Source organism: Diceros bicornis, chromosome 4 (assembly GCF_020826845.1).
Source record: "Diceros bicornis minor isolate mBicDic1 chromosome 4, mDicBic1.mat.cur, whole genome shotgun sequence".
NCBI lineage: Eukaryota > Metazoa > Chordata > Mammalia > Perissodactyla > Rhinocerotidae > Diceros > Diceros bicornis.
Window position 1 is genome coordinate 34,230,452 of NC_080743.1, and position 23,092 is coordinate 34,253,543.

At 38.5% G+C, this 23,092-nt stretch overlaps 1 protein-coding gene across 2 annotated transcripts in view; it reads right to left on the bottom strand.

Moving 5' to 3' along the window:
- Positions 1-23,092, bottom strand: part of PLPPR5 (phospholipid phosphatase related 5) — a 108,601-nt gene that overhangs the window by 56,800 nt on the left and 28,709 nt on the right. For both annotated transcript variants that reach the window (XM_058538610.1, XM_058538609.1), the window contains exons 2-3: positions 12,055-12,187; positions 8,602-8,852 (exon numbers count right to left, since the gene is read on the bottom strand). In XM_058538610.1, the coding sequence (XP_058394593.1) occupies positions 8,602-8,852; positions 12,055-12,187 (384 nt within the window). The remainder of the gene's footprint in view (positions 1-8,601; positions 8,853-12,054; positions 12,188-23,092) is intronic.

Consider the following 23,092-nt stretch of genomic DNA (forward strand, 5'->3'; position numbering starts at 1 on the left):
CTCATCCTGGCCCCCTGTTAGAGCAGGGTCCTATGGGACTAGGGAATAAATCAGTCCAGGCCAAAGTCTGGCTCACAGCAGGTCTACTAGGTCTGTGAACACATCCAGTGGTCGTTTTCCCCTTGGCAGATGGACTATTGGGAGAATTCAATTGGAAGCTTATGAAACTACACCCTCCCACTCCCGCCAAGATAGTAAATCAAAAACAATATTGTACTAGGGAAGGGGGGGATGATGAAGATTTAATGCCGCCCCTTAGTATCTCAAATGCAGGGGTGGTGGTTCTTATCATATCTCCGTTTAATGCACCCATCTGGACAGATCCTGGAGAAGGATTGTAGACTATTGAACCTTCAACCGAGTAGTGACCACCGACTTGTCAAATGCATTCTTTTCTATTTCATTCAAGAAAGATGAGAAACAGTTCACATTCACATGGAACAGGCAACTCCTTACATCACAGTCTATGTCAGTGCTATATTAACTCTCCTGCTCTTTGTCATATCATAGTCCAAAGTGATGTGGACATTTGGACATCTCACAGACCATCATATTGATCCTTTACATCAAAGACACCACGTTGATCAGGGAAGATAAACAAGAGGTGGTTAGCACACTGGAGGCCTTGGTAAGACACATGCATTCCGTCTTGGGAGATAAACCTTACAAGATTCAGGGGCCTGCAACATCAGTACAGTTTTTAGGGATCCATTGGTCAGGGGCATGCAAGACATCCCCTCCAAAGTAAAAGAAAAATTACAGCATCTTGTACCCCTACCACAAAGAAGGAAGCATAGTACCTTTAGATCACTTTGCATTCTTGGGGAAACACACTCCACACCTATGAATACCACTCTGGCCCATACAGCAGGTGACATGAAAAGCTGTCAGCTTTGCATGGAGCCTGGAGCAGAAAAGGTTCTGCAACAAGTCTAGGCTGTGGGGCAAGCAGCCCTGCAACCTGGGCCACGTGATCCAGCAGACCCTATGGTGCCTGAGGTGTCAGTGGTGGAAAACAGACAGTCTGGAGCTCTTCATACGAGTCACAATGTCAGCTCCTGGAATTCAGGAGCAAGATCATGCTGTCTGCAGCAGAGAATGATGGGTCTTTTGAAAACAACTTGAGTGTGTTATTGGGCCTGGCAGAGATGGACTGTTTGACCCCAGGATATCAAATGACCACACATTCGGAGCTGCCCATTATAACCGGGGTTCTGTCAGACCCCATCAAAGTGAAAATGCCTACCATGGGGTCTAATCAGCATTAAGCACTGCCAATGCTAGTTAGGTAATTATGTAGCCAATTATTATACATGGTAAAGAAGTTCAAGATAACTGAGAAGTTGTCATTTTAAAAGCAATTAAAGTTTTTTAACATCCCAAAGATATGTAAAACATAAGATTAAAAATTAAGGGTCATAAAAATAAAATATGCATTCACTTAAAATAAAAGTACAATTAAAACTCAATAATGATGACTATATATATTACTTTTAGTATTTGAACCACTTAGCCAACTGGAAAAGAGGACATGAGACAGGAACTTATGGAGTGCACACTTTTTCAACAACCTTCCTAATTCATATTGTGCAACATTGAATTAAAATCAACTCACTAGCTTTCTTCACCCTGTGTAAGGCACTGCACTCTGAAGATAACTCGAAATGTCCTGCCTTCTCTTCACTGGGGCATATCTCAGGAGGTGGTGTATGTAAGAGACCAAATACTGGCTTTGGAGTCACAATGATCTGGGTCACATTCCTGGCTCTAATGAACACTAGCTGAATAACCCTGGGCAAGTTAATCAGCCTCTCAAATCCTCGGTTTTGTTACCTGTAAAATTAACACAGCCATACTTTCATTCCAGCCACTGTGAAGAATGAGGCATATAAAGTACTTAGTATGATGCTAGACACATAGTTACTTTTCAATGAATGGAAGCTGGGGGATGGGGATTGAAATACAGCAGCAGAATGGAATACTAAAATTGGGCCCAGGGACTTGGCTATGTTTAGCCATGGCATCTAAGTGAGCTGGTGAGGGTGTGAAAACCCTGAGGTGTACACCAGAGCACTGGCTCTGACTTTCCTATTTCTGTGCTCTAAGAGAAAATGCTTAGGGATTCCCCAGCTGCTCAAATCTATGCTCACCTTGCCGTGGCTCAGGCTCTTCTCAGCTCATACAGTTTAAGCTCATTCCATCCCTCAGAAACTATGAATTTCATTTCATTTCATTTCGTTTCATCTGACTCTGGTCTCATCAGCATAGGGCTCCCAATCTTAAGAAAACCAGCTGAACTCAAATCCTTATCATTTCACGTCTGAGATTCTTTGACAATCTCCTTAAAATGTTCCCTTTACTTTTAGTTCCTTTCCTTTTTAATTCCCTCTTTACTCTCGATCAGACCATTTTTAAAATTCACAAGGAGTTTATATCAGTAGGTACAGGCCTGATGCATTCTAGGTATTCAATATCTATTCATGGAATTGAATTAAATAAAATCATTCTGAAGTGCTGCTTCTGTAATGTCATTTTTCAACCCCATATTGCTTATGAACTCAAGCATGAAGCCTCAAGTTGGTTTACAAGGTCTTTCTGATTTATTTATTCTTGCTAATCCTTAAATCCCACAATTCTCCACATATACTCCCCATCTGAGCTTCCCTCCTCACTCATTCCTAATTGTATCGCCTGTTTCTTGCTCCTTGCATTGCTCTCGCTATCCCCCTACCTGGAATGCCTCTTCTTTGCCTATTCAAATCATATTCATCTCCAAGACCCATCCCAAGTCCCACTTACTTCTGAAGCAGTCGCCCATGGTGCTTACAGCAATGATCTCTTCCCTCTTGGACAGAATGGCTCTCATTGTCAATACCAGATACACTAACAATCGTATTCCACCTAGAACTTTATTAGGTACTATCCTCAGGGCAAACTTATCCAGTAGGCATGATACCCAGGGCCCATGATACTTCTAGGGACCCATGAACCTGCTTTAATTTCTTTTAAAATGAGAAGGAAAAAATAAATACTTAGGTTGAAGGAAATATTTACTATATAATATTTATAAATTTGTTTTTACAGCAATGAGGTTATAAAATATAGATTTTTTTTTTAATGGCAGAAGGATCCCATGAAGGCACAAGTAAGTGCCTAGCGCCTACTAGTCATAATGCAGCCTGACTATCCTATATTGCCCGATAATAGTAAATTCTGTTTTCCTAATTAGAAGGCGCAAATGCTGCCAGCAATCCCAAAGTTGGAGTTTACTAATGTGTAAGAAACCCTAGACATATTAATGGAATTCTGTGACATATTTTTCAATATTTCAAAGAGCTTAATAGAGTAGTATATTTACTCATAATAAGCCCACACGCACTAACTAAAATGTCAGTGCTCTTTGCTTTTGCAAAAGAACCATATTAAGTCAGTTGGCCACATTAGTGATCTCATGCTGCTTAGTGGCTCTGATACATTGTGGAAGACACAGGAATTTCTGTGATGTGACTGGAGAACCAGATACCATTATAAAGCCACATGTCAAATACCGAATACCCAAATATAAGCGTCACTGACAGAAGCCAAGTAAAATTAAGGTAAAGATGCAGAGTGTCAATGTGTCTGTAATCATTAAGTGCTTATTATCATCCCAACCGTTATAATAATTGTGTGTGTACAATTTCAAAATAGCATTATTATATTTTATTATTATAGACCACTGTTTAATATCTGGGCCTAAGTTGGGAAGGGAAAATATTAATATGTTAGATAGAGGATTTAAAAACATAGAGTTCTTGGAGGAGTGTGGGAGAAGAGGACGAGGGTAAATTATAAAAGGGTTCCATGTAGTGAAAATATTGGAACCCAGTGGGTACATCACAGATGTCTTTTGTTCCTTCCCCAACCTCCTACCAATAACACTTAGCTGAAGGCTGACAGGAGACACGTCCATCGACTAATAATAGTGGTTGCAGCACCCGTGGTCACAGTAACAGAATTGCAGTCACATTATGAGTGGGGACTCAATAAATACTTTCTGATATATTATCTAGTAGACACAAATTTGCTCATTTGAAATCTAGAGCACAGGGAACTTACACATTTCAGCATTAAATTTCTCCTGGGCAGGGAAGATTTAGAGGAATGGCTTTCTAATGGCAGCCAGATCTCATCAGCCAGTGAAGACAAATAATGTGAAGGCAGCCCAGAGCTCTTCTCTTCACCACCCCAATCCTCCTCCAAACACATCACTGACCAGTCTCATGAAATCAAGGGCTGCGGGTAAACTGGCATGCATTCCCCAAATTCCTGTACCCGAGAATGAGGGTCTGTTTACGCCCCTATGTAGCAGTAGGTAAACAGTCACTAAAGGAGGGGCAAACAGACACCAGTGGACTGTGTTAATTTAACCCTTGTCTTGGCAGCCTGTAGCAGTAACTGCTGTACATGGGACCTTGTGAGCTTATAAAAGATGGCTTCGAGGAAAGGGAGAGTAGAATGATGCAAATGACTGGCCACCAACAGGGGGGAAGAGAGAGGGAAATGATATTTTAAAGCTTTTCACTAATATTCTGGGAAAAGACTGTAATACATTGTTTAATGTCCACAAATTCCTCCTATCCCAGTACGTTCCCCTCTCTACAGTCTGACTTTAATGTACGTCCCCCAACTACAGGCAGAGTCTATTTCTCCACCCTCACCAATCTGGGTCGGTCTTGTGATTTGGTTGGACCAATAGGATACAGTGATGGAGATGTAAATAAGTTTTGGAGTCTGAGCCTCAAGATGCCTTGCAGCGTGGGCCTCTGTTCACTGGAAGGCTGTTCTAAAACACTGTCAGGGAAGACGACCTGTGAGAAAGGCCTCTTGAGGATGAGAGAGGTCCAGACCCCAGCCGACTGGTCAGCTGAATGTGACTCATGAGAGAATCAAGGATTGACTGACTACCAAGAAAACCACAGGTCAACCCACAGAATCCTAAGGATAATAAATTCTTGTTATTTTGAGGCTTAGGGTGGTTTGCTATGCAGCAACACGTAATGAAAACAGGCCAACCAATGTGGCTGACCCTTCCTTTTTTTTTTTTTCTCTTTTGCATTTTCAGAAAATCTAGGGTAGAACTGGAAGTAACCTAAAGAGATCATTTTATGTCTTTCTCCTTCAATGGTTTATGATGTTATCCAGAAAAGTCACCAAACATTATTTCTCATTCTCAATTTTGGAGTTCATTTGACTTTAATTGGAAAAAATTTTACCCATTTTATATAAAAAGAAATAACACAAAGCTAAATTTAAATATTATTCTAATGCAACTTAACACTGAATTATAAATTTAATGATTGAGGATTAAATAACCTTCAGAGTTTTTTCCTGGGGAACCAAAGCATTTGCAAAAATAGGCATAGGGATTTTTTTTCCCTGACAGTTCTCAGTAAAGCAAAAGAGAACAACTCTGTGATCAAATTATCCCCAAAGCCTCAATTAAAGTCAAATGCTAAGGGAGAGTTCAAGTTCCTTAATTGTAATCCACAAAGAGAAGCATCAGAAAAATATTCCTCAGTTCTTATTTGCATACTTCATAATAGTGCTCATTTATTTTTATTTATGTGTTTATGTATGTTTACAACACCTACACCACATTAAACAAATATATCTCTCCCTAAATACAGCAATAAGCCTATTTCCACAAAGAATACTGAATATACGGCTGTTTTCCCCATTTACCTACTCATCAAAATTCTGCAAGCATTTCACGAGACTGTATTAGTTTGAAATACCCCAACACTTCTATTATCAAGTTTTTCCAAAGTGTCTCTAGTGAAGCTGGGAAGGAATATATTTGTATATAAGTTCAAATATAACAGCAAAACCTGACTGTAATGCCTACATTTGCAGCAGGAGTTATATTCAGAGTTGCCATAGCAGCCACCCACAGTCACACACACACACAAAAAGGGGTGGTAGAGAAGAAAGAAAAGCAGTTAGCAGAGAACAGAATCTATTGTTAAAAAGACAGAGGTACCCTTCAATGTAATTACAAGCAGGAGTCCTGACTTTTAGTCTGAACCACTGTTTAATGATAGAAGATTTCCGAATGGTGGAGTGTTATTAAATGTTTTTTTCTCTAAACATATCTACCATCTGAACCCTTGGCTTTAACCTTTATGGGTGCTGAGATTATGCAGGAGTAGGAGGAAATTCAGCTGACCATGCACATGTTAGGGCTAATATGATTTAGTGACTTCCTCTCTGGAATATTCAGAATCATTGCAGCCAGGAACATTTGTGGTTCTATGGATCTGGGCAAGTTATTTCACTTTCTGAGTGTCCTCATCTGTAAAATGGGCATGATAATAGTACATACTTCAGGAGTTGTTATGAGGATTCAATAAATTAGTATAAATACTCAATTATTACATAAATAATAATGATACAAAATTTTAATAATACACAAATAAGTATTAGTAATACATTAAATAGATTAGTAAAAGTGAAGAACTTAATGCTTGATACAGAGTAAATGCTCAATAAATTTTCGCTATAATAATAATAATAATTATTACTACAAACATGTCCAAGTCTTTATTACAGACCAGAACAGTATGGTTTATAATTCAGGAGTTGCTTAAATAAATGCCTGCAGGTAAGCTGCTAAAACAAATCAGGTAAGAAGTTGCTAAAACAAACGTCAGCAGACCAAGGGCAAGACAAGATACTAAGATTTTCCTGCACATAAAAGGATAATGCCTTCTCCCATAGCAATGCCTATAAACACCATTTTGGCAGAATAAAAAGACCAAGTATTTTACTACACTAGCAGATTCACCACCTTTGGCAAACCCTGGTTACACAGCAAAATCTATTGTCTATTAGTGCTAAGATAATCATGTAACAGTATTTGGGGTCCAAGAGTATTCTGGAATTTGTCTCAAGTCATTGGCTTGATCACATATGTATATGCAGATATATTTGCAAATCATACCCAGATACAAATATAAACATCAGATTTAGGTGTGATGACAGTGAATGAAAAGTATTTCATGACTTCCGATTCACTCAAGTTTTAAAACTTCATTTTAAGGCTGAATGCTACATATTCTAGGAGGGGTAGAACATGCAGTCAAGCAATTTACTGAATAGGAAACAATATGCAAGGATGAGCAGATTTCACATCAAGTCTAGAAGTAACTTAGAATGTGAAGCAAAAAGCAAAGCTGATGGGCTAAAGAAATCAGGGGAAATTATAAGAAAAGAGATGGGGCACAGCAAGAGGGCAAGAAGGGAGTTGTAACTGACAAATTGTACAAAAATCAGAAGACAGTAGAAGAGAAAATGGCTATGATGGGATTTGATTCTTAACTCTAAAAATTTTCTTCATGGGATTTTTTAAAAGTCCAGGCAGTGAAGGATACAATTAGCTTGGCTTAAAAACTTTAAAAATGTTAAAATGCATACACTTATGACCTCCAAAATTATCCCGCCATTGTAAATGTTACGTACAATACTAATTGCGCCGTCTAAATTGTCCTTTATTTAGTAATCTTTAATTCCAATCTCAAATAGAGGTGCCACAGGGTATCACTGTATATTCTCTCTGCTTTTAGAGATTATCTGACGTGAGTGCATTAGGAACATTAGAAACATTTCCATAATCAAATAGTTCTTTGAGGGTAAAAATATCTCCAAGTTTTTTTTAGTCATTAGAAATGATTAAATTTCGTTTCAAATTGGTCCTGAGATCTTTTGTCAATGAGCTGAAATTAGAAGGAAGTAGCTATTGGTACCATTGGAAAGGAGCACTCAAAAAGATATTTAAATTCTCAACTTCTTACTGGAGCTACGGAAAAGCCTACAGAGCACACTTTTGGAGTCCAACTCCATAGCTGCAAGGCAGCTCCTGTTGAGAGAGGGAAAGGCTGATGACTCCAATGCGGGGGTCAAAGAGCTGCCTGCCAAGGCTGCCCTTCTTTCTACTCTTGCATATCAGTAATGCACTCAGCCGTGACCACTTACTTCCACAGAAAGATCCTAAGATAGCTGCACTTGGGGTCTGGCTCTTAGCCCTAAAATAATGGCAAATACTCAAGAATAAAGGAAAAAACATAACTTAAAAGGACATTTTGGTTAGTTCTACAAAATATTAAAACATTGGTTCAGATATTATGATGATATAGTTACTAATAACAAAAGAACTTTCTAGAAAAAGAGTGCTCCTTTCCCAACCCCTACCAGAGAATATTAGAGCTTGAGTAGGCAGCTAAGAGGCCTGGGTAGTTCTCTTAATTGCCCTAATACAAGTTTATGGGACTGCTACAGGACAAATTTGTTTCCATTAAGCCCTATTTAATATAAAGACAAACATATTCTCAAATAGAAATGCTAATGGCTATATTTTTTAATACAACCAACTACCCACACATAATCTCACGAGAGTCAACTGACTTAATTTTATTCACAGTACAAACAGCTATTATTAAAAACAAATTAAATGGCCTACAGAAAGCTGTTAATGCGACTTCCATTATGGCAAGGAGAAATGATTTCTGCATTGGGAGAATTCACAGCAAGACAGACTAAGACTGGCTTATAATCCTTACTTACTGTCAGATACATAGCTGCATAGACACTGAGAGCCGCTTCTTTGGATGGAAATGTTTTCCTTGCCCTCATGATGAGATCTGGGTTGCCCGTGCAGGCCTCTTCCCCGCTGATGAACTGTGTGTACTGCTGACATCCAAGCGCTGTATAGTTGGGCTTACACAGGGCAAGAAAATGGGGAGCCAGGTTCCCTGTGACTACCTGTCCAGCGTTTACAAAGATATCTGTAGCAAACAGTCCAAACGTATAAATCCCTGAGGAAGAAAACAAACTATTTTAACTCTTTGGTTTTTTGTGTCTTAGTTTACAATAAACCATCATGGAAATATTTTAGAAACTATAAAATAGGTCATACGTACATACATATGGTTCCTTCCATTTCAGTCCTCTCTAGTTCCTCCCTTTGCTTTCTGGAGTGGTGGGAGTGTTAAATTATTTAACATATTGAGCTGTCTACCACTGGCTACATTTTTATGCATGGTGGGTTTATAAGAAATAAGATAGAAGAAGAAAATATATTCTAAGGCTGTGTTTGAGTAATGAGATTTTTTAAATGGAGACACGTTTCCCTTGAGAGAGTTCAGTCTATCACTTTCTACTAATGTTAGCAATCTTTACTTTTACTTTTTCTCTATTTTTGAAAATACTTTTTTATCTGACTGACATAAAGCAAAGCAGTTTTCTCCCTTTGATTACGCCTCTTAAGCCCATTCAGACTAATATTAACTCTGCTGGAGGTGCCAATTAGCGGTAAAAGCCAATGCCACTAGTTTTCATTTAAATATCATGGAAAATCTTCATTAAAGCAGAATGTTTTTAGATTAATCTCTACCTTGCCTTCAGAAACACATTTTTAAAAGTCACATAACAGCTAATAACTTAGTTTCACCTTATCTTTTATGGATTGAGTTTTAATTTATCAAATTTGGGGCAAGTTCGTAAATAATAAAGCCATTAAATTATAATTTTTCAATTACCTTCACAGTATTAAAATTTATTTGCTTTGGTTACCTGAAGGTATAAAATTAAGTACACAGATTTTTTTTCCCCTTTTGTAAGGAACATGCCAATTAACTCAAATACAAAAAACATTTTCTAATTTCAATGTTATTGATCATTATTACCAAAACTTATCTTTCTACTTAGGTAAGGTAGGCAAAATAAATTCTTTGGCATCATTTTCAATTAAACTTACAGATACAACATTCAAGGATGTGGCACCAATGTAAAGAAATCCATTCTTTCATAATTTGGGGAAATAAAATCCATCACGACATTTTAAAATTATACCAAAATAATATTTCCCAAATAGTTGGTTCATTAAAAAGTCATATAATTCTATTATAATAATTCGATGCTTTTTTCCTGAGTCATATATTTCTGGATTGTTTGTTTTCTAAGACGTTACATAATTATTGGCTATTCTGTAGGAAACCACCAGAAAAATTGTGCAGGATCAAATAATTTTCCATCATTAGGTGCATGGCTGTCCTTTTAATTTTCAAAATATTATGTAAGATTATAAAAGGTTCATGCAGACAACCCTACACGTAGCAAAACTCTGTGTATACACAAATGGCAATGAAACAAATAGTTCTCTCTTTATCTAAAATTTTAAAAGGAAACAATAACAAGCTTTTTTTCTAGATCCTACCCCTTTTCCATGAGTCATAGAAGTAAATGTTATCACAAAAGCAGAAATTTGGGAGGGGTAGAGAAATGAAAGAGAATGGAACTCAATACAATGTTACTGTATACAACTTCCCCTTCCAAATCTCGTGGCCTAGCACGGGAACCAAAATGACAGGTCTTCATCTCTCTTCTCTTGAAATCCAAGCTAAAATGGGCTCACTTTATTTAACCAAACCATTCTTTTTATCTGGTGTAATAAGCTTTCCTGTTTAAAATAGAGAGAAATATTTGATAAGGATATGAAAATGTCTCTTGATACTTGTAAAGTTCCCAAATGTGTTTAAGTAAAATGTCAGTGCATCAGGCCCTAGGTCAATGTTGTAGCTGACTACAAAGATGCTTATTAAAGTGAGACCCCATGAGTGTATCCTTCTGCTGACTTCCAGAATAAAGTTGTTATAAAGAGTGATGTCCTTTTATACAGTAATGCTTTGCTTGCAAGCTTCTCATTTTATGATAACCAACTAGAAACATCCAAATCATGATGAACAAGAAAACAAGAAACAAATCAAGCACTCTTAAATATTTTATAAAATCATCTAAGAAGAAACATGTAGAGACCTAAAAGCACACTTTACTTTGTGCCATACATTCTTTAGAAATATGTGTGCAAATGCAGAAAAATATTTTATTTAAGTAGGCATAGTATAATTTGCTTAACAGTATTGAGGAAAGTGTCGATTTCAACAAATACTTTTAGTTCTGAGTATTTTATTGCTTGTTTTGTTATTAAATGCCTCATACAAAGAGAAATAAGTCAAGAACACAGTACTGATGCACGTGAAAAAAAGAACTTTTTAAAGTTTCATATAAAAGTTATTCCTTCAACAGCATAAATGAGGGCTTTGGAGATATATAACTTGATGGTAATAAAAAGAACAGTATTACATATGAAGACCTTTCATCTTCAGAAAGATTTAAAGGCATGATGACATTGCATTAGTCTTTAAGTGCGTTTATATATAGATTAGGTGATCTATGCATAATATCTCCAAAGTCTTCATCTTGATCCCATCAATATGAGAAATAGATTGAAGGGTGATAGTATCCTTAATCTTAATACTGATCAGAATTTGTCTTAAATGGTATTCAGTATATATAGACATGCTTTTTTATTCTGATAAATCCAGGAAATAATAATTTATATTAAATTTTATTGTGTCAGTTAAAAAAATTTGTCTTGGCCAAGTTTCTATTGAATTGGGATGATTTTCAGCAATTAATCAATGTTCAAATGTATTAGTCCTAGAATTTGAGATTGAAAGTTAAAGTATCAGTAAATCTTGTCCTCTAATAAAATCACCAATACATTTTTGTTGACATTGAAAAACAGCTCAGAAGTAGTACACGGAGTGCTGCATATGGTAATTAACAAATGCAACATTTCTTTTATTTGCCAAGCTATTTTGCTTGCCCTTCCTGATGTTCAACAACCTACCTACTATCATTTCTCCCTAAGCATTGTTTCTGAAATTTCATAAACACAGTAAATCATTTCTTTTAATTATGTAATTTTTAGTTTCTTAAAGAATATTAAATATCCCAGTGTGGTGTTCTTTTTTCCTTAAAATAATATAGAAATGACACCTTGAAGTGGAGTCTTGCAACATGCAAGAGAAAGTAGTATGCAGCATTTATTTTTAAAACATTTCAAAGAAAATATAACCTAATATTTGCATACAGTTAAATGCTAGTCATTTTAAAGGTTAGCTTACACATAAACATTGTTTCAGCAACAATAAAAACAATCCAATGAACACATACCAAGAAATCGTACAGTTCGCCGCACCAGTGGGTTTATATAGCAACAGTCTCCAGTTAAAATAGTTTTCTCCTGGTTTTCAAAATCCCTTGTGGCTAGTTGTAGGCAAAACACAGCAGTTTCTCCAACTATTATCTGGCAAGGAAATAAAAGGTTAAAGAACATTAGATTTTAACCAGTATAAATGTAGAATATTTCTATTTTTAAAAAATGTAAAAAAGGAGCTCCTTTGAATGGTAACAATTTCAGTATAAAATTGAACCATACTTGCTTAACTGAATCCTTTTATTATAAATGTACCAACGCATATAACCCATATTTCTCTCAATTCAAGAGAGTATTAAACAAATAAATGATGAACGAAAATAGACTATAACATTTTTGTTTTCTAACAGACTTCATTAAAAAAAAATGAAATATACAAAAGATCTTTGCTTTAAGGAAGCCCTCACTTATTTTTGGTGTGTAATTGAATTCCATATTTTATTTTTAAGTGATTGTATCTTGTTCAAATTTGACTCTGTCATAGAAATCAGAAAAATTCTCTACGCAAATATTTCTGAAAGGATCTAATATAGACATACTAATTTAAAATTATATTAATACTTTTATAAGAAGAAAGAAAGAATCAATTCATACACATTTGGCCTTGAGGTTATCCTTTGCCAAAATGTCATTATTCTATTATGAGACATTATTAAGAATTGTAATCATTTATATATTCTTTATACTTTAGTATACATATATCATTTTCATATTCATAAAAAACCATATGAAACAGAGAATATATATATTTTATATATATGTATAATATATATAATACCTCTTTTACAAGTGAAAAAAAACAAGACGAACTGAAATGAATTGCCCAAGGCCACAGAGCTAGTGAGGAGAAAAATTAGGTTCTAGTACAGATTCTTTACTCAACTAGGCTGATTTATTAAAGAACCGGCTATCTTCCATTCATATTTGTACCATTTGCAGTGCTTTCCTACAGGGTCCTTAAAATCACCCAGCAAGGCTTGGCGAGGTTAAATACTTTGCTCCCCACCAGGCCAGTCAGAAGCCGAACAGGAATTTCTGACTCAGCCTCAGATCTTTTGACCCTATTTATACCATGATCAACAGCACTGGAAATAACATCAAGAGAAAAGCAAATGGCGCCAATAGTATGTCTCCTAACCTGTCATTGTTAAGGTTAGTTTTTAGTACATCTTGTCAAGATTAAATAACGTGCTATATAGGGAGTCCCTGACATCCCCTGGGGAAATGCTTTTGGGGTCTTTATGAAAAGTAATATCTATGATTACAAGATATTCAAAATTATAAGCAGGAGGTAGAGAAGGAGGTCACGGGACATTAGATGTTTGACCTAATTTACCTCAATATGAGCAACAGATTATAAGGCATCTCTTAATTTTTATCCTCCTTTCTACCTCCTTTTCCTCTTTTCTTAATATATCTCTTCTTTCAAGTAGGGCAGGGTTCAAGGTTAAACCAGAAGATGTTGAACTGAATTATATTAAAGGAGTCTAGTCTTGCCTATCTGGTAAGACTGGATTGAATTAGGGAAGGCTAGAGTTTATGGCCTTCCAACTCCTCCTGAAATTTTAACTTTGGTAAAGTAGAGCAGGTATGTGATGAAACAGTTCATCCAGCTTAAAGAGACATAAGAGGTATTTTCTATAGGTTTGTCAGCTGCCACCAGGCCCCTATGTGAAACTGACATAGACAAGCGGTGTGTTGACACCTTCTTATCTCCCTTTCTGAATCCTCTTTCATGCCCTACCTCCTCTCTGCCGCTCCTTGAAAGAAATTACTTTCTGAGTTTTCAGTTTCAACTTCTTCCAGGTATGTTTTGCCCTAGAATGCTCCAAATTCTAACAACCTGTCATCTACTCCACATCATGGGCTGACTGGCTCCCTGCCTGATTCTGCCCTCTCAGCTTTCTCTTCATCACAGCAGGTACCAGGGAGTCTCCACTCCCAGGTTAGCTCCACCCCACAGTACACTGAACCCCCAACTCAGTCTGTTAACACACTCAATTCCCTAGAATGCAGTAAATACCCAATAATTCTTACTGAATTCATGAACGAATTCCATCCTCAATAGAGCTCATCTTCAATAGATCAGAAGACTTACTCTGCCTCTGACCTTTTGCCTGACTCCTAATAACCAACTTCTTCTGCCTTGTTCATGTGATGAAGGCTCCACCCTAGTTCTTATAACCAGATCCTGTATGGTTAATCCCTGACTTGATAACTTGTTTAGTTACCAGGTTCCTACCAGACTGAGAGCTTTCTTGTCTGGGCCACTCTTTCCAGGGCTACTTTTCCCAATTTTCCTAATGCTAACTCTTGCTTGCCTGGATCTCAGCACATTACATGTTCCTGAATTTCCTGCATGTGTCTGGTTATTTTTTTGTGTGTCAAAAAAACACTATCTCAGTCAATTTCGTTTGGCTGCTACTAAAAGAAATCGACTGAAACTAGATTAAGCAAAACAGGAAATTTATTCTGGGGTTGGTGGGTTATCTCAGAATTTAAGGGGACAGGGCTCAGGATTAGGCTCAGGAATGGAAATTCCTCAGGAGTCCGGACAACTACTTTCTCAGTTTCATTCTCTTTCTCTGGAGTCACACTGTCTCTCATCTCGGCTCTTCTCTGAATGCCTGACTCATTCTTGTCTTTCTGCAAGCCAGCTCTCCTGTTCCCTAGCGTACATGATTGTCCCAACAGTCTCCAAGAGCCTTGTCTTGAACGCGTCAGCTCCCTCCAAGAGCCTTGTCTTGAACGCGTCAGCTCAGTTCAAGGAAAACTCAACTAATTAGATTCATTGAACCTCAATTCCAAATTCCTAGGAGGCTCAGCTTGGAATAGGTGTCTCCCTGATCCAACTAACCAGGGTTAAGAAGGAGTGTTATGGTGTATGGAAACTGCCTCTGTGCATACAGGGAGCAATTCTCAAAAAAAAAAAAACAGGAGCTGCAGAGTGATAATCAGAAATTATGTGCCTCCTGAGGGAAACACACACTACCATCTATGAAGTATTCTTGCCAAAAAAATTCTAACGTGAATCTGATCAAGCCTCCAGAGACAGTCACCAATTTACAAAAGCGCAGAGGTCAGAAGCACATGTTAGACTGTACCCTGGGATGCCATCAACAAAATTCAGACTGTGACAAATTCTGCAGTACAAACAAATAAATTGCAAGAAAATAAAAAAGAAAAGAAAAAGAGATGGAGGGGGGAAGTAGAGATTAAGAGAGACTTAAAAGCTGTATCAACCAACTGCAATGTTAAAAAAGAAGACAAAACCAGCTGGAAATTTGTACACTCAAGGTCTATAATTAATGACATTAAAAAATTACGGTTAATTTTTAAGGTATTATAATGGTAAAAAAAAAAAAAAAGAGAGAGAGAGAGAGCTGCAGTGACCTTATGTCTACTTCAAACTCTCCTCCAATCCATCTTGCTGGACCTCCCCTATGCTAGTTCTTGCCCTAAACCAGCCCTTTCCACCACGTTCTCTGGATACCATGTTCTGTCTGCCTACTTGGACTTCATCTCATCCAATGTATGTGCCAGGGCCCTGGTGTCTGCTTTCCTCCACTGGGCATGTCTACTTCCCGCTCTACTTCTTCCTCCCTCACTGTAACACCTGTGGAACTCCTCGTCCAAATCATATTCTCTCTCAACTTTCCCCCATCCTAATTTCCTGAGTCAAAATTCTCATTGTTTACTGCTCTCAAATAAATTCAAATAATGAAAATAAAACAACTCTTATTATGATGAATGGTTAGATGCCTTCTGAGTTAAGGATGCAATGCGAGGCACTGATGTTTAAACAAGAGTTTATAACTAGTTGGGTGGATATATATAATACAACTAATTACAAAGAGAAGTAATTAATCATGGTACAAGGCTGCACACACTGAGTTGTATTTGATGGGTTTGGACAATAAATGCTAGTAGAACATTTAGGAAGAAGTGTCATTGAGTAACTGAGGGCATCTGCGGTGGCCATGAATATGCCACTAGGATCTCCTGCTGCAGGAAGGCTTTAGGACTGATGGCCCCAGCCGCTGCTCCTTTGGATCCATACTGAGTCCCCGCTAACACCACACTTCCTGGGGGCTCCTCCTAACCAATGATTAAGCATGGTGGGAGTACTCTGGGGAGCCTATTCATCTGAGACGTGGGCTATCTCTAACTGGCAATTTTGGTTTGAATACTCCTTATGAGCTTGGCCAAATCATTCTTGGAACTGTGTAGCACTCTGAGGTGCTTCCTACCCAATCCTTCTTCCTTCCCCCTCTCCCTCACAGGGGTCAGGCCTCCATCATAGTCTGAAGGCTCCCCCTGCCTTCTCTGGCTTAGCACTCCCAGCCTTTACTTTTACAAGTGTTTCCCCAATACATCTCGTGTATATCTAATCACCTTTGGTACTTGCTTCTAAGAGAACTCAAATTAATAGGGCATCAAAGAAAAGGCTGTGATCCTGACTACTCTTATAGGTAGGGTATTATTACATAGATATAGAGGATTTGGACACGGCCCTACCAGAAAGGCAGTTTTAGGAGAGGAGAGGAGGTAGGCTTTCTCCTGCTAGCTTTCAACTTGACCTGAACATAGGCTAAAGTAGATTGAGTTTGCCTTGGAGGCAGAGGATCTGGTCAGTGAATTACAGACCTAAATTCCATGTTCCCTCATGTTATTTTACTTCTTTTTTATTGTCCTGTCAGAAGCCCTCCCTGGTGGGCTTCATTCCTCCTAAGGTTTTACCAACCCCTGCTGCTCTAAGGAATCCTAAATCCTCTCCCCTGAATGCCAGATGCAGGTCTCCAACCACCTATTAAACAGCAACATCTCAACCTGCTCACATCTGCATACTGAAGTCCTCAAAGCCTTCCCATCCAGAATGAAATTCCTTCTCCCACCCTAAACCTCCTGCTCCTGCATGTCATCCTCTCAATTAACCCCCCATCCTCCACTTGGACACACAGGCTAAAACTCTCACACTCTTATACACCACGTTGACACCTCCATTTCTCTCATTTGCCTCTCTCCATCGGTTGCGAAATCCTGTTGCTTTTATGTCTTAATTATATTTCAGATACATCCATTTTTATCACTATTGCCATTTTAAAATTTAGTCTCTTATTACTTCTTTCTGCATTACAGCAGCCTCGGAATTCACCTCCGTGCTTCCATTTTCTCTGCTCTTCAAACCGTCTACTGCCAGCTTGATCTATTGAAAACAAATTGTGTGCAATCCAAATTTCCTATTTACAGTCTTCAGAGCCAATGGAGTAATAGGAATTGTCATAAGAGATTGTTTACAGCTGAGCCTAAACCCATCTTTTCAAGCTTCTGCAACTGTTGCACAGCCTCCAGACATGCTATGTTCTAGTCACAGCTAAACATTTTCATTTCCCAACATACCAGGCATTTCCACACAGCCAGGCTTTTATACTTGGTCCATGGCTTAGTATAGCCTGGTAGGCTGGGCACAGTTCTGTGCTTGAGACACGATTTAAATATTGCTTATTCTATTATCACTTTATGTCTATTCCCGGTACAACCCATCCCTCCCTCTCTGTATTTCAATAGCACTTTGTACATTTATTATGGTACTTTCCACATGGTTTTATAAGTATCAGTAACATCTGTCTCCTCCACTCAATTGAGAGCTTCTCTGAGGCAGAGACTGTCTAATGTTTCTCTTTATACTTCCATATTAAAGCACAGTGACTGGCAATAAATGTGAATGGCTGCATGAATGAATGAAAACCAGTTCCATCTGCCCATTTTATAGATAAGAACACCTATCCAGAGAAGTAGAGGAGTTACATGTCTGAGTCAAATAGTTACCAGCACAGCCAGAATCTGAATCTTAAGTTGAGAGTTATTTTGACCACAGCCTCTGCCTAGGAACTTGCAAGTTTTTCCTCCAAGTTTTCCAGGTTAAGCCACGTCAGCCCCCTGCTCCTCACTCACGCTCCTGAAGCTCAGGTGACACTCTGGAGTTCAGTCACCTTCCTAGCATTTCTAGTTTTAAAGGGAGGTGTTGGGACACAATGCACCTCATAAGGACTTTTGCAACTTCTGGGGCTCCAGGTATAAGAGAACTGAGTACAGAGAAAGACTTTGCTGATCTTTTAGACATACACGCCAGTCTTCCAACAAAGATCAAAAGAGCTTCACAAGACCCTTTCTAACTCTGCCATTATTTTTTTGAGATTCTGTTTTCAATGCCACTTCTTCATGTTTCCTCTGCACACCCTTGGTTCTTATATGTAATTGAGGACCTGGTGGTTTGGTCATTTTCCCACCATTATCAAGAAGGGGGTCTTAATCTGGTGTCACTGGCTGCCATTTTCATTTGATTCCCAAAGCAGCCCTTGGGTAAAGAGCATAATTGGTTTGCTTTCTCTCCTGGGTGTGGGAGAGGAGAAAACATGACAGTACAAGGGCACAGAAGCCAGAGATGGGGATGCTAAAAGCTTTGTCACTTGGTAGTGTTCTTTGATAAAATTTCCTTTCTTCTGTGAATTAATAAATGAAAGCTGTTTCCAGAGAGAGTTGAGGTGGTGAACAGTGTTAACTGAGATTGCCTGGAAGGGAGCATGGCCTCTCCTCCCGCCTGCCACAGGCTCCAGCTGTCTATGGAGAGGGAGAAAGGAGCAGAACTTCGGCAAGGACACCTGTGGCACCAGTGGGGAGAACCAACGGGCTTCCCATGATCAGGTGTTCAGAGGGGGGACTCCTCCTCGCCTCAGCAAAACCTCCCCATTCATTGGGACATAAAAGAGAAAGGGGGAAGAAGCGCTCTACTAGTAGAGAGTGTAGGCTGGCACAGTAAGTACATAGCTGTCAACTCGCACTTCATTTCTTTCGTCTGCCTCCAGCTCCCCTCAACTAGGCTCACTAACCTTATTCCACCCCCACTCCTCTGCCAAGGGAGGTGAAGCCCCTGCCTGTTCCCCAGTGCAACAGGAAGCCCTCAAGCAACCTCTGTGGAAGGCTGGAGTCAATCTGATCCAGAATATGATAAGAGCCCAGAAGCTAGTAGTCAAGGGCCCTCACTGCTTCACCTACCCAACCAGGGCTGTGTCTCAGCAACCATGCTGTTTCTTGAGTCACAGTCCCCTCCCCATGCAAACTGATAGTCTACATCCCGGGAGGCAAGAGATGCACTCCTGAACCTCACCCAGCCTGATAAACAGAGGTCCTACATTCCACAGATCTCCCAAAACAGGAGTACTATGTTCCCTATTATATGCCATTCTCTCACTGAGTCACCGCACTATGCTTTCTTGAACTCAGTGTTGACGTTATGAAGCCCCTTGAACCCTGCCTTGCTTATTAAGCTGGTGCTACACATTCTCCCTTCCTAAATGACCCATCCATGTCTACATCCCATCTTTGAGGATAGATTTGGTATCTGGTTCTGTTTCTTATCCATTACCCTGTTTGGCAGTGAGTAAAAAGCCCCATCTTGCTCATGAATACCAACCTAGAAAAACGCAGGTGTGAATCATAAATCCCCAAGTATAAATGTATAAATGTCTCTGTTATGAGCACATAACATCACTCTCATACCTCAACTCCCAGAGGCTGACCCTGTTATATTCTCTAACGAAAAAATACCAAAGTAAGTTTTTCTAAGAAGATAAAATCATTGTAGATTTTCATCAATGTCAAACTCCAAATAGCTTAAAGTTTTCATTTATATAAACCCAATTAGAAATTCCTCTCCCCTTCAACTGAAGGGGAGAAGGTAACTCAAAGATATCTATGCATCACTGGTTTGAAATTGATACAAGAAAACCATTTCAGATGTAACATAGCAGCAGAGGTCATGCACTCAGGGTGACAGTACTTGCCAAGTGTCTCACACACTTCAGACACATGTCAAATAATATCTGAAAAGAAACTTTGATCTGTAAAAGTATAGTCATGGGATGCACTTAAATTTTAAAATGTAGGAGGGTATTGGGTTTATATTTAGGTTCCTATGAAACATATTGTGCATTCTTGGTTATTACACAGACACATATATGGAGAGAGCTCATTTCCCATCATCGACTTCACAGTAGCCAAAGAAAGTCTGAAGTTATATTACAAGGTAAAAAGCTGCACTGGGTACTATCTCGCGAACTTTGTGTCATGATACTTTAGAAAAATTAAGGTTTCTTCAGTGTACATATGGATTTCAGCGCCCTTGCTAAGTAAGGCAGTTGCTAACTTCTCAGAACATAGTTTCTGAGTGGAATCGAGGCTGGGAGAGAGGAGAATTAATTGGAGTGAAGAAGTAATATAGTTGGTAATGCAATGGTTGCAGTTAAACTATGGTTATGTCTTACTATAACTGCATATATTTCACAACTTGACCACCAAAAACTTGTATTCTCACTTTCATACTACAAAGCTGCTGTGGGAAGTGGCTACCCAGCCTGGAGCAATACGCCCTGTACACCTGCCTCTAGGTGACTTAAGCCAAAGGAATGTTAGGATAAATGATGCGTGTCAGTATCAGACCAAAGAGGTAAAAAGTCAGGTGTGTCTTCTCCATGTTCTCTTCCCTCATCTGCTGGCTGGAAGCAGAGAGATCTCTGGGCCCTGAAGTTTGTGGTGCCACAAGATGGAAGAAGTCCAGGTCCCCTCAGTCAGCGGCCCTGCACTGGACTATTACACAGTGAAAGAGGAACTCTAATTTGTTAAGGCAGTGAAATGTGGGGGTTTATTTGTTACAGTAGCTGAAACTTACTGATTTCCCTGCTTTTAATAAAGAGGGAGCAAGTCTCAGGCTCAGAGTCTTCAGCAGAAAACAATAACTGGCTAGAATCGAAAAACATTGGTTTTCATTGTATTTATTTTATGGTTACCTTCTACTTATCAAGTGATATTGGTATGCCGTTTATGGTAATAAGTTTTCTTTTACAATAATTTGTTAGTAAAGTGGATTGATTTAAAGAAAAAATGAATGATAGCTGAGATGGTATGCAGCCATGATAGAAATAATGAAGGTGATACCCTAAGAGGCAAATTTGGGAAACATTTAACATATGATAAAAACTAACTTAAAGCTTCTGCACAGCAAAAGGAACAATCAACAAAATGAAAAGGAAATCCATGGAATAGGAGAAAATATTTGCAAGTCATATATCTGATAAGGAGTTAATATCCAAAATATACAAAGAATTCATATAACTTAATAGCAAAAAAGCAAACAACCTGATTAAAAAAATGGGCAGAAGAACTGAATAGACAGTTTTCCAAAGAAGCCATACAAATAGCCAATAGTTACATGAAAGGATGCTCAACATTATGAATCCTCAGGTAAATGCAAATCTAAACCACACTGAGATATCACCTTACACCTGTTAGAGTAGCTATTATCAAAAAGACAAGAGATGATAAGTGTTGGTGAGGATGTGGAGAAAAGGGAACCTTTGTACACTGTTGGTGGGAATGCAAATTGGTATAGCCACTATGGAAAACACTATGGAAGTTCCTCAAAGAGATTAAAATAGAACTACTATATGATCCAGCAATCCCACTTCTGGGTATTTATCCAAAAGAATCAAAATCAGGATCTTGTAGCGATATCTGCACTCCTGTGTTCATTGCAGCTTTATTCACAACAACCAAGACATGGAAACAACCTAAGTGTCTGTCTATGGATGAATGGATAATGAAGATACATATAATGGAATACTATGCAGCCACGAGAAAGAAAGAAATCCGGCTCTTTATAACAATTTGGACGAATCTTGAGGTAAATAAGTCAGACAGAAAAAGACAAATACTGTATGATCTCACTTATACGTGGAATCTAAAAGAGCCAAACTCATAGAAACAGAGAGTAGAGTGGTGGTTACCAGAGGCTGGTGGGGGTTGGAGGTGGGAATGGAGAGATATTGGTCAAAGGGCACAAACTTCCAGTTATAAGGTTAACAAGTAGTTCTGGGGATCTAATGTACAGCCTGGTGATTATAGCTCATAATACTCTATTATAAACTTGAATGTTGCTAAGAAAATAGATCTTAAATGTTCTCACCACAAAAAAGAAATGGGAACCATGTGATGTGGTGCAAGTATTAGCTAACACTATGGTGGTAATAATTTTGCAATATACAAGTATATCAAATCAACACATTGTACAACTTAAATTTACACAATGTTATACGTCAATTATATCTCAATACAGCTGGGCAGAGAGATTTAAAAAAAGCTAACTTACATGGCGTTTGCTAGGTTTTAGTCACTGTTCAAAGTGTTTTGCAAATATTTACCAATTTAATCTTCAAAACAGCCACATGAGGTAGGTATTGCTATTCAAATCCAATGACAGATGAAGAAAATAAAGCATAAAGGAAACTGCCTGGAGCAGAGCACAGAGTGGGGAACTAGCATCTGAACCACCTGAACCCCCGCTCTTCACCTTCATGTTACTAGACATGGTTAAGATTGTGGGCATGTGGCAACCAGGAGGCCCCAGTACCCTAGGGAGAGGACAGTTTTAGTGAAACAGTGAGTCAACAGGCAGCTTAGAAGGACATGAGGCCAAGAACTGGATTTTTTCCTTTGAGTTGATGTTTACAGTCTTTAAGACACAGCAAAGGATAAGAAACACATGAAGCTGAGATCCCAACCACTGGGTGAGACAAGCTTATAAATCATTTTTTAAATGGGAAACCAGAGGAAAGGTATTTGTTTTGAAAGCGCTCTATGGGCAGTGGTTCTAAAACACGGTCCCCAGACCAGAAGCACCTGGGAAGAGGATGGAGATGCAAATTCTCGGGTCTCACCCTAGACCTACTGATTCAGAAACTTTGGGCATGGGGTCCAGCCATCTGTCTTTTAATAATCTCTCCAAGCTCTCTACAGGATGTTTCAAGGGGTCTAAAGCTCCTGATTACCACAGGCTTTAAATTTGTCAGGGATATTTTAAAAGAGATTTCTAGATATTTATTTGAACCAATAATTATTATGTACTTGTACTGTGCAAAGAGCTATTCTAGGCATTGTCGT